Here is a 14,612-nt window from a genome sequence, read left to right on the forward strand (position 1 = left end):
GAAAGGTCATGGCGAAACCACCATTTTGACTTCCCTGAAAATAAATGTGTCATGTGTTTATAAGGTGCACATGCATGAGAGTCTGCTGGCACATTAAGAAAGTACATGCCATTCCTGCAGGGCTAAATCTGCTTAAAGGCTTCCTCCAGTTGAAGACAAGTCCTATAAAACATCTACTGCCTATGAATACAAATGGCAGATGCATTCTGTCAGTGCTTTCATAGCTGATTGGTATCATATAGGATTTTTGTTGGAATATTAGCATTTCTTTTTATTAGCATAAAAGCAAAAGCATTGATAAGATTTATAATTGCATGCTGTGTATCATTAGAAAGAATACACTGAATATTTGTACAGATAAAACACAATGTTAATATAGCACAACAGGTTGTTTGATTATAAACTTCAGTTTTATTTGGGTGGATGTTCGGGTCAGTTTCTGTTTCATCTGAATCATTTTGCCCTTCCCTATCTGTAAAAACACTTGTTTCGGGACAATGAATATAAACAACCAGAGCTTGCTTCAGCCTGTTAGCTTAGTGCTTTATATTAGTTACCTGCCTTACTAACTTACCACAAAAACCTTTGACAGGATGTCTGACGCCAAAATTATTTATCTGCCAAAATCTACTAAAGCCTGATTTCTCAGCAAGACAAGAGTCCAACAAGAATCCCTCATGATAGCTCAAATGAAGATTACTATCTATTGTGTTATCTATAGTATCCATCCGTGGTAAGTGCTTCCTACCATGTAAAAGGTAACACAGAACACAACTGAGCATTTCTCAGTAGAATGGGTGTTTTATAAGAACATATTTGACATGGTCATGTGTTCTAACCAAAAGCATGATCCTGAACCCATTGAAGTGAATAGCAAAATTCACCCTGTCTTCAGTGGCAACAAGATTAGGCCAAAAATTAACAGCAATTTGGAGGGAATTAATTAAAGTTGTCTAATCTCACTTCAATGTGATAAGTTTAGATTAAAATTTTAAGTGGGAAAAGTGCATTTTTCTACTATAGACTAAACAGCTTGCTTTCCAAAGGCATTTTAAGAGAGTTCCACAGGTGTAAAATGTTTTCTGAAATTAACTAGAAGCTTGGCTCAGAAAATGAAAAACAAAGATCAGGAAAAAAAAAGAAAGATCAGTACCAGTCTGAACTGAATGACAGGAAGCAACAGCAAAATATAATTAGATGACTAAAGCAAGCAGACTACAGGCATAAAATGTCTTAATTAATAAAAGGCCTGATACAACTTACAATATCTATGGTCTGGAGAGAAACCAATGCTCCAGAAGGCGGAAGGTCTTATACCAAAATCTTTGGTCAGTCATACCTATGCAAGCACACTGACAAAGCCACTGGTGCCAAAGGAAGCTGACCAGTTTAGTAGAAAGAGCCCACAATAGAAACCACAAACCAAATAATCACTCCCGCTCTTCATTAGCTATTTATGAAGCTGCCCATGTGGAGAGGATGGTGCATGCCAGTGAATTCCCCGCCTCCCACACTGCACTGCTCTCAAATCTCAGGACCTTTAATCCCTAAACCTGCAGCAGTGAAAATGGAATATAGTTGGGGTCTTAATGCTTGATAGCCAGAGTGTTCTTGCCTCCCTCAGCTGCCAATTAACGTATGTATTCAGGCTTCATGGCTCTTTTCGTTCTCTCATTAAACAATACATTTAGACAGGAAGGAGCTTAAAGCTTTTCTCCAAAGTTACTCCCAAGAGCCGGACGGGGGAAAACTGGCACTTATCTTTTAGGTGATTTTGCCTCAGTTGGATCCTACATCTTTAGACAGAAGACCAAGAGGTAAATGTGTTTATCATTTAACAGAGGGAGTGTGAGAGTGAGAAAGCTCCTGTTGTTTAATGTATATACCTAGAATTTAAATTAAATTGAAATCTGTGATTCATATCCTGCAGTCTTTATTGAAGCAACTTCACAGGGCTTTCACAAGGTAGGAAAACTAGCTCTGGGAAATTAAAATAATTCTGAACCCTGAAATGGCTTTTCCTAGATGTGCATAATGAGAAAAACTCTGGCAACTCTTAAACAGCAAAAGCCTGTTTGCTTTATAAGATGAAGCATAAAGTGTAAATAGAGTCCAGTAAGACGTGGCTTTGTATCTCTTAAAATGCTGTATGAAAAACAGTGGCAGCTGGTCCTCCCAACATGAAAATGCACCTAATACTGCCATCTAAAAACATATGGAATGTGCTAATGAATGTAAATACATTGTAATGAAAAATCATTCTAACACAGGCAAATAATTTGCGGAATATTTGTGTGTGTGCAGTGTTTTCCCAGCTGTGCTACAACAGCAATAAGTTTGTTTGTTTTTTTTAAACTATACAGCAGAGGCCCTCTAGTCAGAGCAGTCTCTCTCTAAGGCATTCTATTTGAGCGTGCCTCACAAACCGTCTCCATTTTCCATTTGATAACCCAACAGCACTATGATTCATGTATGCCCTACTGAGAGCTAGCTTGGGACTTCCATGTGAGAAGGGAACCCAAAGGACAGAACATGTGTGAAGAGTTGGCATTGATTCGTGGTGTGTTTGTGAATGTGATGAAGAACGAAACTCCTAACACTGCTAAATTCCATATTTGGCTGCACAATAAGCTCAAACAAAGAGTCACAAAAAGTACACGATACCAGAAAGAGTATCAACATTACCACGAACTGGAGAGGGAGACAGACGGAGAGGAAGAATATTGTTCAAAGATTCCTACTTGAAACAAAGAACAAATCCCTAAATACTATTAAGTTTCCCGAACGTTTCTCTCTTTTTAAAATGTTCATTTTCCTTCTTTTCCCCCTCATTTTTCTGAGCGTTATCACTGTCTTGCTGATTTTACACAGGCAAACTGAAATGGCAGTTTTGATGAAGAGTTAAGAGGGGCCTGTCTCTCTCACACATATTGGGCAAGTCAGGAGTACCTCCATTGAAGCCAATTGACTTACGCTGTATAAAATTGTTGTGAGATCAGAATCAGGGCTTAGAGTTGGGCCCAAGTTGGACCAGGAACTGAACTTCTCCAAAGATCAAAGATCCCTCCTTTTCTAAAGGCAAAAGTACTACCAATCACAGCGCCCCCAAAATCAAAGATTTTGCTCTCAGAAATTACACAAATCCTTATTGATACTATTCATGTCCAGTTACCTCACTTCATTCCCATTCAGGCAAGGCCTCTCGTCTTTTAACAATTATTCACTTTTTAGCCCTGCCCTCAAATAATTATTCACTTTTTGAACCTGCCCTTGAGCAATTATTTACTTAAGCCACACCCTAAAACAGCATGACTGAAATGTCTGAGAATGAAGAAGTTCAAAATGGTCAAGCCACCACAAAAGGTCAAACCGCCACAAAAGCCAGATTTTTTTTTAAAAGGTTAGATGATGCCTAATGGGCACTGGCCTGTGTTGGAGACAGTGGGGAGTCATACCAACAAAGGAGGTCTCCTGGGGATTGAGGATGTTATTTGGAAACTGGCTAGGCTTTAGTGCTGGCAAGGCTAAAGCATCAGATTGTCAAACTTACATACGGAGTATTAAATAAGTACAACTGTTCCTCTAGACTGTTAACACTGTATTTGTGAGGCAGAATAATCAATTTTGACTATAATTATTCATTTCAGAGAACAAAGGAGCAAGGGAAGAGGATTTCAGGGTATGGACAGGCTGGATTAACTCTCCGGTGGGCCCCCGGGGCTATTAGATTTTGTGGGGCCCCTGTATACAAGTTTTTTTTCCTGGGAGGGAGTTTGGTGCAGGAGGGGGTTGGAGCAGGGGATTGGGGTGCAGGAGGGGGTGCGAGGTGTAGGCTCCGGCTGGGAGGTGCTTACTACGCTCCCAGCCAGCAGCACAGCAGGGCTCAGGCAGGCTGCCTGCCTGCCAGCCATAGCCCCACGCTGCTCCCAGAAGCGGCTGGCTCCTAGCACATCTCTGCGACCTCTTGTGGGGAGGGGGCCAGCGTGTCTCCGTGCGCTGCCCACACGTGCCACCCCCATAGCTCCCATTGTCCGGTTTCCAGCCAATGGGAGCTGTGAGGACCGTGCTGGGGCGGGGGCAGCATGCGGAACCGCCTCCCTTCCCACCAGGGGCCGCAGAGATGTGCCAGCTGCCAGCTGCTTCTGGGAGCGGCATGGGGCCACGGCATGCAGGCAGTCTGCCTGAACGCCCCTTTTGGAGGCCTGGAGATCACTGCCTGTGATTTATTTTGCGGGGCCCCCCTTGAGCCAGGGCTGCAGCCCCTAAAGCCCATGCCTTAATCTGACCCTGGGTATGGAGTGGTGAAGTAGATTGTTAAAACTGATGACAGTCTATTTTCATAGTACATATCTGATAATGATCTGAATTCTGTGACTAGTTCTTCTCTATGTAGTGTAAACAAGAGACAGGTCAGACCCAATCCCCTTGAACATCCCTGAACTTGAGAGGGTCTAGACCAGTGGTTCTCAACCAGGAGTACATGTAGCCCTGGGGGTATGTAGGTCTTTCATCTAGATATTTGTCTAGTTTTACAACAGGCTACATAAAAACCACTAGGGAAGTCAGTACAAACTAAAATTTCATACAGACAATGACTTGTTTATACTGCTCTATATATTATACACTGAAATGTAAGTACAATTTATATTCCAATTGATTTATAATTGTATGCTAAAAATGAGATAGTAGGCAATTTTTCAGTAATAGCATGCTGTGACACTTCTGTATTTTTATGTGTGATTTTGTAAGCAAGTAGTTTTTAAGTGAGGTGAAACTTGAGGTATGCAAGACAAATCAGACTCCTGCTAGGTAGGTAATGATTTTTGCACACACACACAGGTTTGGGTCAACTGCAGTTTTGTTTCAATAATTTTTTAAATGTTTTGTTTTGGTTTTGACCATTTTTTTAAACTCTAAGTAGCTTAATTTTTAAATGAAAACTTGTTATGAACCAGAAAACCAGATTTTTTTCTTTTGAAAATGACAAAATATTTTGTTTCCACAATTTCAAAACTTTTTTTAGTTGAAAAAAATAATTGAAAATTATCCATTCCCGTGGGGGGGAAAATCCATTTTGGCAAATCAGCATTTCTGACAAAAAAGGTTTTATTGAAAAATTCCTAACCAGTTCTAGTCCCAGCCCTATTCTGGCTGCACTAAAATCCTGGCTCCAACACTCCCAAATCTTGGGACTGTTCAAAAGCTAGATCTCAGATGTAATGTTTGCAATTTGCACTACTATCTTCAGAAAACGTAATGCCTATTTTCCTGTACTAGATGAAGGCATTCTTTCTAAACCTGAATAAGAGGACTGAAGTTCAAACATACATCAAATGAATAGCCCCCACCCTCAGGTATAAACAGCCTCTATCACATTTTACATCAAGCATAATGATTTAACAACTCAAGCTAATTCCAAAAACTGTAAATTCAAGAATCACCTAACAGCACTAGGGTATGTTTGCATCATACTTTACAAGGGCGCCATGCATTTCAGAATGCATTTTATATCTTTAATTATAATTACAGTACCCTTCTAATGGCTGTTGAAGATCAGCTAACTTGCACTTCATGAGTTCTCCCAAACGCTTAGTTACTGTCTTTGTTTCCGTAATGAACAGCTGCAGCTGATAGAAGGGAATACCAAACAACCCATCAGGAACTGATGTGCGGAATTCCATGAATCATACCTACTTAACTCTGCTTATAAAAACAAAAGACATGGAAGTCTCTTTGTCTTGCTAACTGTTGGTTAACTTTACAAGCCTTTCTTTGTGAGCCAATTGGCTATTTTAAAGCATATTAAACAAAGGAAGTTACAGTAAAGTAACCAAAAGACTAAACAGTTTGGCACCAGTTAAGGGAAACATCACGTACGAAGTGGGCAAGATTGAGTGCTGGCAGACTCACAAAACAAATGCAAATGTGGAAGCTGTGCAGCAAGGCACATAGACCCTTGGCATGCTGCCCTGAGCAATGTTAAACTGCTTGATGTGGACTGCCAGAGTTTACATTACTGTCCTCAGATTTATTTAGCCACTGTCTCCTTATAGTTAGGTGTGGGCTTGCTGGTCTCGCTCCCTCTCTCTTTTTGTTTTGTTTTGTTTGATTGGAACACCCTTTGAAATAGTGGTGAAGTGGAAGAGTCATGTTTATGCCAGGGGCTCTTGCAAAATAACAAAGACAGTGGTTTGGTGAGCTGTCTCACTAGCAAATACATATGTATAAAGTGATGGTCAAAATTATTATCTGCCTGCATGATTTCATTCTGCTCTTTACGCCCACTTCTCCTGGAGACTTCTTTAACAGCTGACGTTTCTAAATCCAGGTGAGACAAATTGCAAGGAGTTATATTACAGTACTTCTAGCAGCACTGAGCTGTATTGTCAGTGTTAAGGCTCCCTTAATTTCCATCACATTACAGGCATAACAAAGTTTCAAAGCTGGTATGTCAACAAGGAAGACTCTGTGATGTTACCAAAGTACGTATATACAAAATTCAAAATGTTTCTGCAAATAATGAATTACATTATTCATACAGCTCACTGGGAACTTTTGGATGACATGTTTTTTGTTGGAAAATGCCGAGTTGTCAAAATGGAAACTTTTCATGGAAACATATTGGTTCAGGCAACACTTTCATTGGGAAGGTTTCTCAGGTTCAGGGTGGAATTTCTGGTCTAGAGCAGGGTGAGGATAGCCAATATCCAAGTAGGGCAATTCAATCACCTGGGTGTGGTAGACAGGCTCAAGTCCCTGCTCTCGCTGGTTCAGACTAGGGACTGGAAACTCAGTCTCCCACATGTGAACCCCTAACCACCAGGCTAATGCCTATTCTGCGCTGGGGCGCTCACGGATTTTGACCAGAAATTCCATGCTGGGCCTGAAGAACCTTCCCAAAACTAATAGAGAAGGTGCTCTGCCTGATTCAAAGCAGGGACTTGAACATGGATCTCCCACATCCAGGTGCTATAGAGTCAGTAAGTCTTTCTCTGGCCCAGAGACTATTTATTTAGACAAAGCGGAGCTCTAATAGGATAGATTGAGACAGTGGACAGTCTAAAGCCTGGTGGTTAAGACTCTTGTCCAGGGCGTGGGAGACTGAGGTTCAGGTCTCTCTCCTCTGATCCCTGGAGCGTAATTTAGCTATTCTGGGGTAGTCTCGTGCACTCTCACTTTTTTGGGAAAAAATCTGGAAGGAACAGAATCAGTTGTCAAAACCTTTTTTGGTGAAACAGATTTTACTTTCCAGCCAGCCTTTATCATCTATCAACTGCAAGTTGCACAGTCTGGGTACAGAGTCTCGGAATACTGGCTTCATAAACTGCTGTGCGTTTCAGGGGATCCTGCACTTATAAGTGAATAGTCTCTCTGATGTAAAAGGTCTTTTCCAGCCCTAGCTTGTATGACCTTAAGGCCTTAGAAAACCATCAAGGTGGGACTTGGAGAACTAGAGGACAGATCGTTGGTCAGTTGGGGAATTATTTACCCCCCGCTTTATGATTTGGGGATGCACCGAGCCTGTGTCTACCAACCTTGCTCCGTAGAGCCCAAATGCTCTCGGGGCCTGTGATTCTGCCTCTGTGAAAGATTAGTCTGTAGACAGCTGCATAATGCCACATGCAACATTAGGGGACTGCTATATCAGGAGGCCCATGACTCACAAACCTCCAGAGACGACTCAGTATCTGCCTAGGCAGTGAACTGGATAGGCCACTAAATGCAGAATGATAGTCATATCTTAAAAGAATGTAAAAATGTACAATACATATTAACATTTAATATCTACAGACCACTAAGGGTAATTTAGCTTTATTTCACTCAAAGCTGAAATGATAGAACTGTCTTGTTAGTATTTTACATAAATAATTAACTCCATCTTTGCAGTATTCCGTACATTCCTAGATGCTTAGTTTAGGGAATCCATAGGGAATGAGGCCAGTGCTCGGGGGCAATGACTAAGGCAATGTGGAATAGATGTGTGGTCGTTTTCTTCAGTGTTGCTCTCTTTCTAATTTTGGAATGTTAATCATTTCTAAAAAAAAAAATCAGATTTCCCATTTCCCAAAACCGCCACTATGTTTGGCATGATAGATAGTCTGCTTCCCGGAGGCTTTGGTATGGAATAGCAAGGGGTCTGGAGTATTTGGAGGTCAGGATTAAGTGCCCCGGTAAAGACTGCGGTAAAGTCTTTACCGAGTGAGAGTGTACTCAGAAGACAGAGCTTGCCTGTAATGGTTCTATGCTGGGCTCAAGCCTGTGCTTTGCAGCCTCAATAAAAGCTGAGGGTGGTTAGCACCTAGCAGGATCAGGCCCTCAGTTTCCTTGAGTAATTAATTTACATTGTTGGCAGACCCATGTGCCAACTCTTTATGACCAGGATGCTGTGCTTTCCTCCCCAGAAAATGCTTTTTGTACAAGAGCTCTGAAAATCACACTGCAAACATGTATTCAGAGATCCTCCCTCTCTGTCTGCTGTTGTTGCAACTCTGTACTTTTAAAACTACGTCTGTCAGGAAGGAGACAGGAAATTCGAGTCACACTTGCAACAGCTGTGCCATGCCTACTATCATTCTCAAATGACGTAGTTTGGCTTTAGTGGCACAGGGCCAGGAACTCAGCAATAGCAGAGGTCAGGAAGATAGGTCACTGTTTATACTGTTCTTGCACTTGGGATCGTGTTGAGTCTATTTGCTTTCTTCCTCTCTATACTGTTTCTCTTTCCGTTCTTCTTTAATAATGTGGAGCCTAAGCATCCTGTTTTCAAAACACCTCACTGTTTTGTTGCTTACCAATGCCCTACTTAAAAGCTTTTGATTCAAGCAAGACAGTCTACTCAGATACTTTAAGAGATTAAAAATGTTCATTAATTTGTCGTAAAATTTTCTGATTGTTTCTATACAGTCTTTCAGGTTTACTTCCAGTTGAACTGTTTTCAGACTGCACAGCACACTTGAAATAATTTTACTGTGTGCCATGAAAAACTGTTTGCCATGATCGCACAAGATCAAGAGACATTTATCACCAACTCGTTTAGATGTTTGTTACCATGGCAAGGAAAAAAAGAATAAGCTTCAAACCATTTCATGTTATTCTTTCATAGCTGGAAATGACTTTTGGAATCTGACCAGAACACATACAAACACATTTTAGTTCAAGTATATGAATGAGCCAAGTTTAAAGAAAGTTGAATCTAACCAATGAACACTAACATTGCACATAGTAAAATCACAATTTTTAACAATTACACAATGGCTGAATTACTTAATCAGAGCTTTTCACCTGTAAGAGTCCAAATGTGGGAAAAAAATGTCAAAATCCTGGATAGTTCTGCCCCATGTGTGAGGCCCTATTTTCTTAGCAGGCTAAAGCCTTGCTAATGGTTAGATCTGTTTCTCAAGCAAGCTGATAAAAATTATATTCTTTTCTTGCAAGCTAACCCTGTTAAAACTTCTATTACTTTCTATGCCCTGGCATGCTGTGGTAAGAACTAGTGGAGCAGAAGGAAGTTTGAAATGACCTGTGATTAATTTCTTTAACATATTCCATAGAACCTCAATTTATGATTCAGCATTTCTGGCGTAATTTATTTCCAGTTAGGAAAAGAAGAATAACCCTGGATTTGTGTGGCACAGACGTAAAACTGGGTCTAATCATGAGGGCTAATGCAAAGGTATGAAGGCAACACACAATGTCTAATATCTTTGTAAGAGATAGAGCACACACATTTCAGAAACCATATGGATTTGCTTCATCAGCTTGATGGGTGCAAATATTGCAAAAAAGCATGAGCATAAATATTGAATCTGGAGCAGCAATACTTGTGACTTTGAGATCTTGTGCACTTAGACCGTGCTGCTGGGTGCAAAAGCATTTTGCACTGCCCTCAGCAGGAGATCTGCTCAGATGCCAGTCAAGTGCTCATTTGGGCAACGGCTAGGAGCATTGCAGAGGTGGTGCCTATAGCCCCAGGGAGTGCCTTGTGTCAATCAACAATAACCACTCTGGCCAATTAAGGACTGACTTTGATGGGTTCTTAATAGAATCACATTTGCTCACAGAGTAGTTCTCTCTATCTGGGAAGGTTGGAGGCTGGAAGCAGAAGCTCAGGGCTGGAGGGAGGGGTGGTTTTAAAGGATTATTTTGAGGGGTATTCAGGGATTCTGCTGTATTTTTTCCCTTTATATCTTTTCTGTATTTTTCTTCTGAACCTTCCCCCCGCCTACATTCTGCATAAAGTTTAGTTTGGGATTTTTCTTTTCAAATGATTTTAGCATATTTTTACTCCTTGTGTGAAAACTCAAATTCTCCTGCATCTCTTCCCCCTCCCTACCCCCCCGCCCCAAAGCAGCTCTTTAATGAAAACACTCTTACATATGTCCCAGTGTTATGGTACTGCACCCTAACCATGTACTGAATATAAAATGCTGTCAACTCATAATATTAAAAACACAAACCAAATGCTTCGAGAAAGAGACAGTTGCAGTAAAACATTATCCCATAATGTTTAGAGTTTGCCATTATTATTGAAAAGCCAAGTTAATTTCCCCAACCTGATCATTTGTTACAGTTACACACTTTTCAGTGGGTGCCTGTGGTAGTATTTTTTCCACGGAGAACAGCTGTAATTGACACCTTGTAAATTTTCTGATAGATAAATATCATTGTAATGATGTGGTTTTACTACATTGTAACATATTATAATTCTGCATCTACGGAATGCAAAATGTTTTCCTGGTTCTGCTTTTCTATGACAAATTTTCTCCAACTTATAAATTACTTTGTAAGTAACATTTGTATTTACTACTTCTACCTGTATAAAAATGTACATAAGGTCCACTGGAACATATCACCAAATCAAGGATTAATTTCACAGTGTAAATGTATTCTGCTTGAGAATTTATGCTATCGTTTACCATTTGCAGTTTAATTCTTGCAATAGCATAAGGATACAGATAGTTCAAAGCATTTAAAGTTCACATCCTTAACATAAAGTATTAGGAAAAAGTACCAACAGTGTTTAAATGAACTTTGTCAGATATTGCACTGTGCATGCTTGTCTGCTGGTGGACACAATCACATACAGCAACACTTTTTCATCTTACATTACAGCACTTATTCTTGTTATTTTCAGCCTTTGACATTTTAGGAAGAAGTTATCCCATCGCTTACCTTGTTAGATGCCATCTCACTGACTGATCGGTAGGTCTGAATGGTTTCAAGTTGATCTAAACACCAGTCTAATTCTTCCAGAGTTTCCATTGCTAATTTTTGATAAGATTCTTCTGCAAATAAACACACAGACATGTAGTTAGGCTTGAGTGGCTGCAGACTTTCCATGGTGGAGTCAGTGACACAGCTGGACGCAGCACTTCTGTAGGTGGTACAATGCTCCTTCATCATGCGGTCTGGGTACTTCTGCTCCACGCTCCAGGAGGAGAACAAATCAACGTACGTCCTTCCTGTGAATGGCTCTTTTTTTTTTTTTTTTTTTTTTGGCTTTGGAGATGAGATGTCGGTAATACATCAACAAACTTCCTCTAAAAAGGGGGTGTGGGAGGAATGCTCTCTGACAGACTCATCTGCATGTATGTGGATTAAGATTGCACGGTAATAAAAGCCAGTTCCTTGTAAGCGAGTTTTTTTTCCCCCTCCTCCTAAGCATTACTCATCACAGCGTTTCTTGTCTAAAGTGATGACATTTTACAAAAAATTTAAAATCTCATTAAGTGAGTTGTAAGCAAGTGACTTGCTTCAGTTACTTTTTCTCAGAAGAAACAAGCTGCGCTCTTTTCAAGTAAAATGAAAAAGAAACCAGTAATTGGCAGTAAATCTTTATTTAGGCAATGCAAGCACTGAGGGTATACGTGTGTGATCTTTGAGTAACTTTTCCACGAGGTAGCACTGCCCCAAACAAGGTTAGGAGTACAGTTTTTTCAGTTGGGTGCTACATGAGAGCCCTCAGATAAGGATACAATCAGACAGAAACTTTATGGGAGTACTGGATGAGTGTCTGACTTTATTGGTTAAGGGGAACGATGTTTCTCTTCTTTTACTAAACAAAGTTAAAACTTCCCTTTGGTCTCAGCCAAGATCATAGGGAAATTATGAACTGGATTCTCAAATGAAACCAGAAATGAGCTGTCTCTCTGCTTTTGCTAACATTGTATTCCTTTCAATTTGTAAGTGTTTCAACTAGAAAAGCATAAATCTCCTGGAAGAATTGCTAAGCAGCTCTCAAGATAAAAATAAAGGTTTACAGACTTCACCATGGCTCATAAAAATAACTTCAAACCCTTTAAATATAACTACCTACCATACCTACTGACAGAAAGGACCCACACCAATACGTATCTTCCTCAGTTCAAGGAGTCAGGATTTTAAATGATACAAGTTAAAGGAAACTGCAATCCTAATAGAGTTAATAGAACTCTAGACTTCTACTGACTGAGAAAACTAGACACACACTAGAAAAGGAGTACTTGTGGCACCTTAGAGACTAACCAATTTATTTGAGCATGAGCTTTCGTGAGCTACAGCTCACTTCATCGGATGCATACTGTGGAAACTGCAGAAGACATTATATACACAGAGACCATGAAACAATACCTCCTCCCACCCCATTCTCCTGCTGGTAATAGCTTATCTAAAGTGATCATCACTTTAGATAAGCTATTACCAGCAGGAGAGTGGGGTGGGAGGAGGTATTGTTTCATGGTCTCTGTGTGTATATAATGTCTTCTGCAGTTTCCACAGTATGCATCCGATGAAGTGAGCTGTAGCTCACGAAAGCTCATGCTCAAATAAATTGGTTAGTCTCTAAGGTGCCACAAGTACTCCTTTTCTTTTTGCGAATACAGACTAACACGGCTGTTACTCTGAAACCTATACACACACTATAGGCCAGGGGTGGGCAACTACGGCCCACCAACCAGTTTAATCCAGCCCTTGAGCTCCTGCTGGGGAGCTGGGTCGGTGGCCGCTCCACACGGCTCCCGGAAGTAGCGACATGGCTCTGCTCCAGCTCCTACGCGTAGGGACAGCCAGCGGGTCTGCTCTGCACGCTGTCCCCTCCCCAAGTGCCACTCCCACAGCTCCAATTGGCAGGGAGCCACTTGGGGAGGGGGCAGCGTGAAGAGCGGAGCCCCCAGGCTTCCCCTATGCATAGGAGCTGGAGCGAGGCCATGCCGCTGCTTCCGGGAGTTGCTTGAGGTAAGTGCTGCCCGGAGCCTGCACCCCTGAGCCTCTCCCCATGCCCCAACCCCGTGCCCCAACCCTGATCCCCCTCCAAACCCCTCGATCCTAGCTTGCAGCATCCTCCTGCACCCCAAACCCCTCATCCTCAGCCCCACCCCAGAGACTGCACCCCCAGCTGGAGCCTGCACCCCTTCCTGCACCCCAACCCCCTGCCCCAGCCCTAATCCCCCTCCTACCCTCCAAACCCCTTGGTCCCCACCCAGAGCACGCTCCTACACTCCAAACTCCTCATCCCCAGCCCCACTCCAGAGCCTGCACCCCCAGCTGGAGCCTTCCCCTTTCACCCCACCCCCTCGCCCCAGCCCGGAGCTCCCTCCCACACCTTGAACTCATTTCTGGCCCCACCTCAGAGCCCACACCAGAGCCCTCACCCCCTCCCACACCCAACCCCAATTTTGTGAGCATTCATGGCCCGCCATACAATTTCTATTCCTAGATGTGGGCCTTGGACCAAAAAGTTTGCCCACCCCTGCTATAGGCCCTATTCAGCCCTGTGGGTGCAACTTTTACCATTCTGTGCTGGACGCTGTGGATGTGCTGAAAGGAGAACTGATCTAGAGGGCCACACCAGATAACTCACTCACTGCTGGGGTGTGACATAAGTTTCCACTAGCTTCTGGTTCTACAGATACTGCACACAGGGCCTGATTCAGAGCACACTGAAGTGAACAGAAGAACTCCACAGGACTTTGAATTAGCTATACAATAGTCCAACGCGATCTCACTTACACCAGTGAAGTCAGTGCAGTTACTCCAGATTTACACCTGTACAAATTATTGTTACTTTTTAAATTATTATTATTTGTGCTGTGGTGGTGCCCAGCACCCCTGTTGTGCTGGGTTTGGCACACACAGTAACAGATGGTCCCTGCCCTGAAGAGATTGCAATCTAATTTGAAGAATCATGCAGTAAATGAGTGTGAAACAATAGGAAGGAATGGAGAGTGGGATGGAAATGGGTGATATGACCATGAGGCTGCATAGGGAAGCTACTGCACAGCTCAATAGTACTGGCCAAGAAATCAGAATCTTGCCCACTGACTTAATTTGCTGCCCTCTTATTAGCAAGTAGTCCCATGGAATTCCAAAGTCTCTTTTATACATACATATCTGCCTACCACTCCACATGGGTAAATCCACTTCCTTATCAACCATGTCCACTGTCTATTTGAAATATATTAATAAATGCATATGCTATATATGTTCAACCACTCAAAGCTCAATAGAAGAAAAACACTACAGAAGAATAATTTCTCACTGAGCAAGAAATACTTTAAAGCAACGATTGTGTGACACAGTCCCCTCTAGTCCTACATTCCAATAAAATAAAATACAGTTTGGTGTAAAGAAGAGCT

At 41.8% G+C, this 14,612-nt stretch overlaps 1 protein-coding gene across 2 annotated transcripts in view; it reads right to left on the reverse strand.

Annotated features, from left to right (window-relative positions):
• PDE4B (phosphodiesterase 4B) overlaps positions 1-14,612 on the reverse strand; it is a 396,360-nt gene that overhangs the window by 26,015 nt on the left and 355,733 nt on the right. For both annotated transcript variants that reach the window (XM_037906917.2, XM_043520764.1), the window contains one exon: positions 11,173-11,285. In XM_037906917.2, the coding sequence (XP_037762845.1) occupies positions 11,173-11,285 (113 nt within the window). The remainder of the gene's footprint in view (positions 1-11,172; positions 11,286-14,612) is intronic.

Source organism: Chelonia mydas, chromosome 8 (genome assembly GCF_015237465.2).
Source record: "Chelonia mydas isolate rCheMyd1 chromosome 8, rCheMyd1.pri.v2, whole genome shotgun sequence".
Taxonomy (NCBI): Eukaryota; Metazoa; Chordata; order Testudines; family Cheloniidae; genus Chelonia; species Chelonia mydas.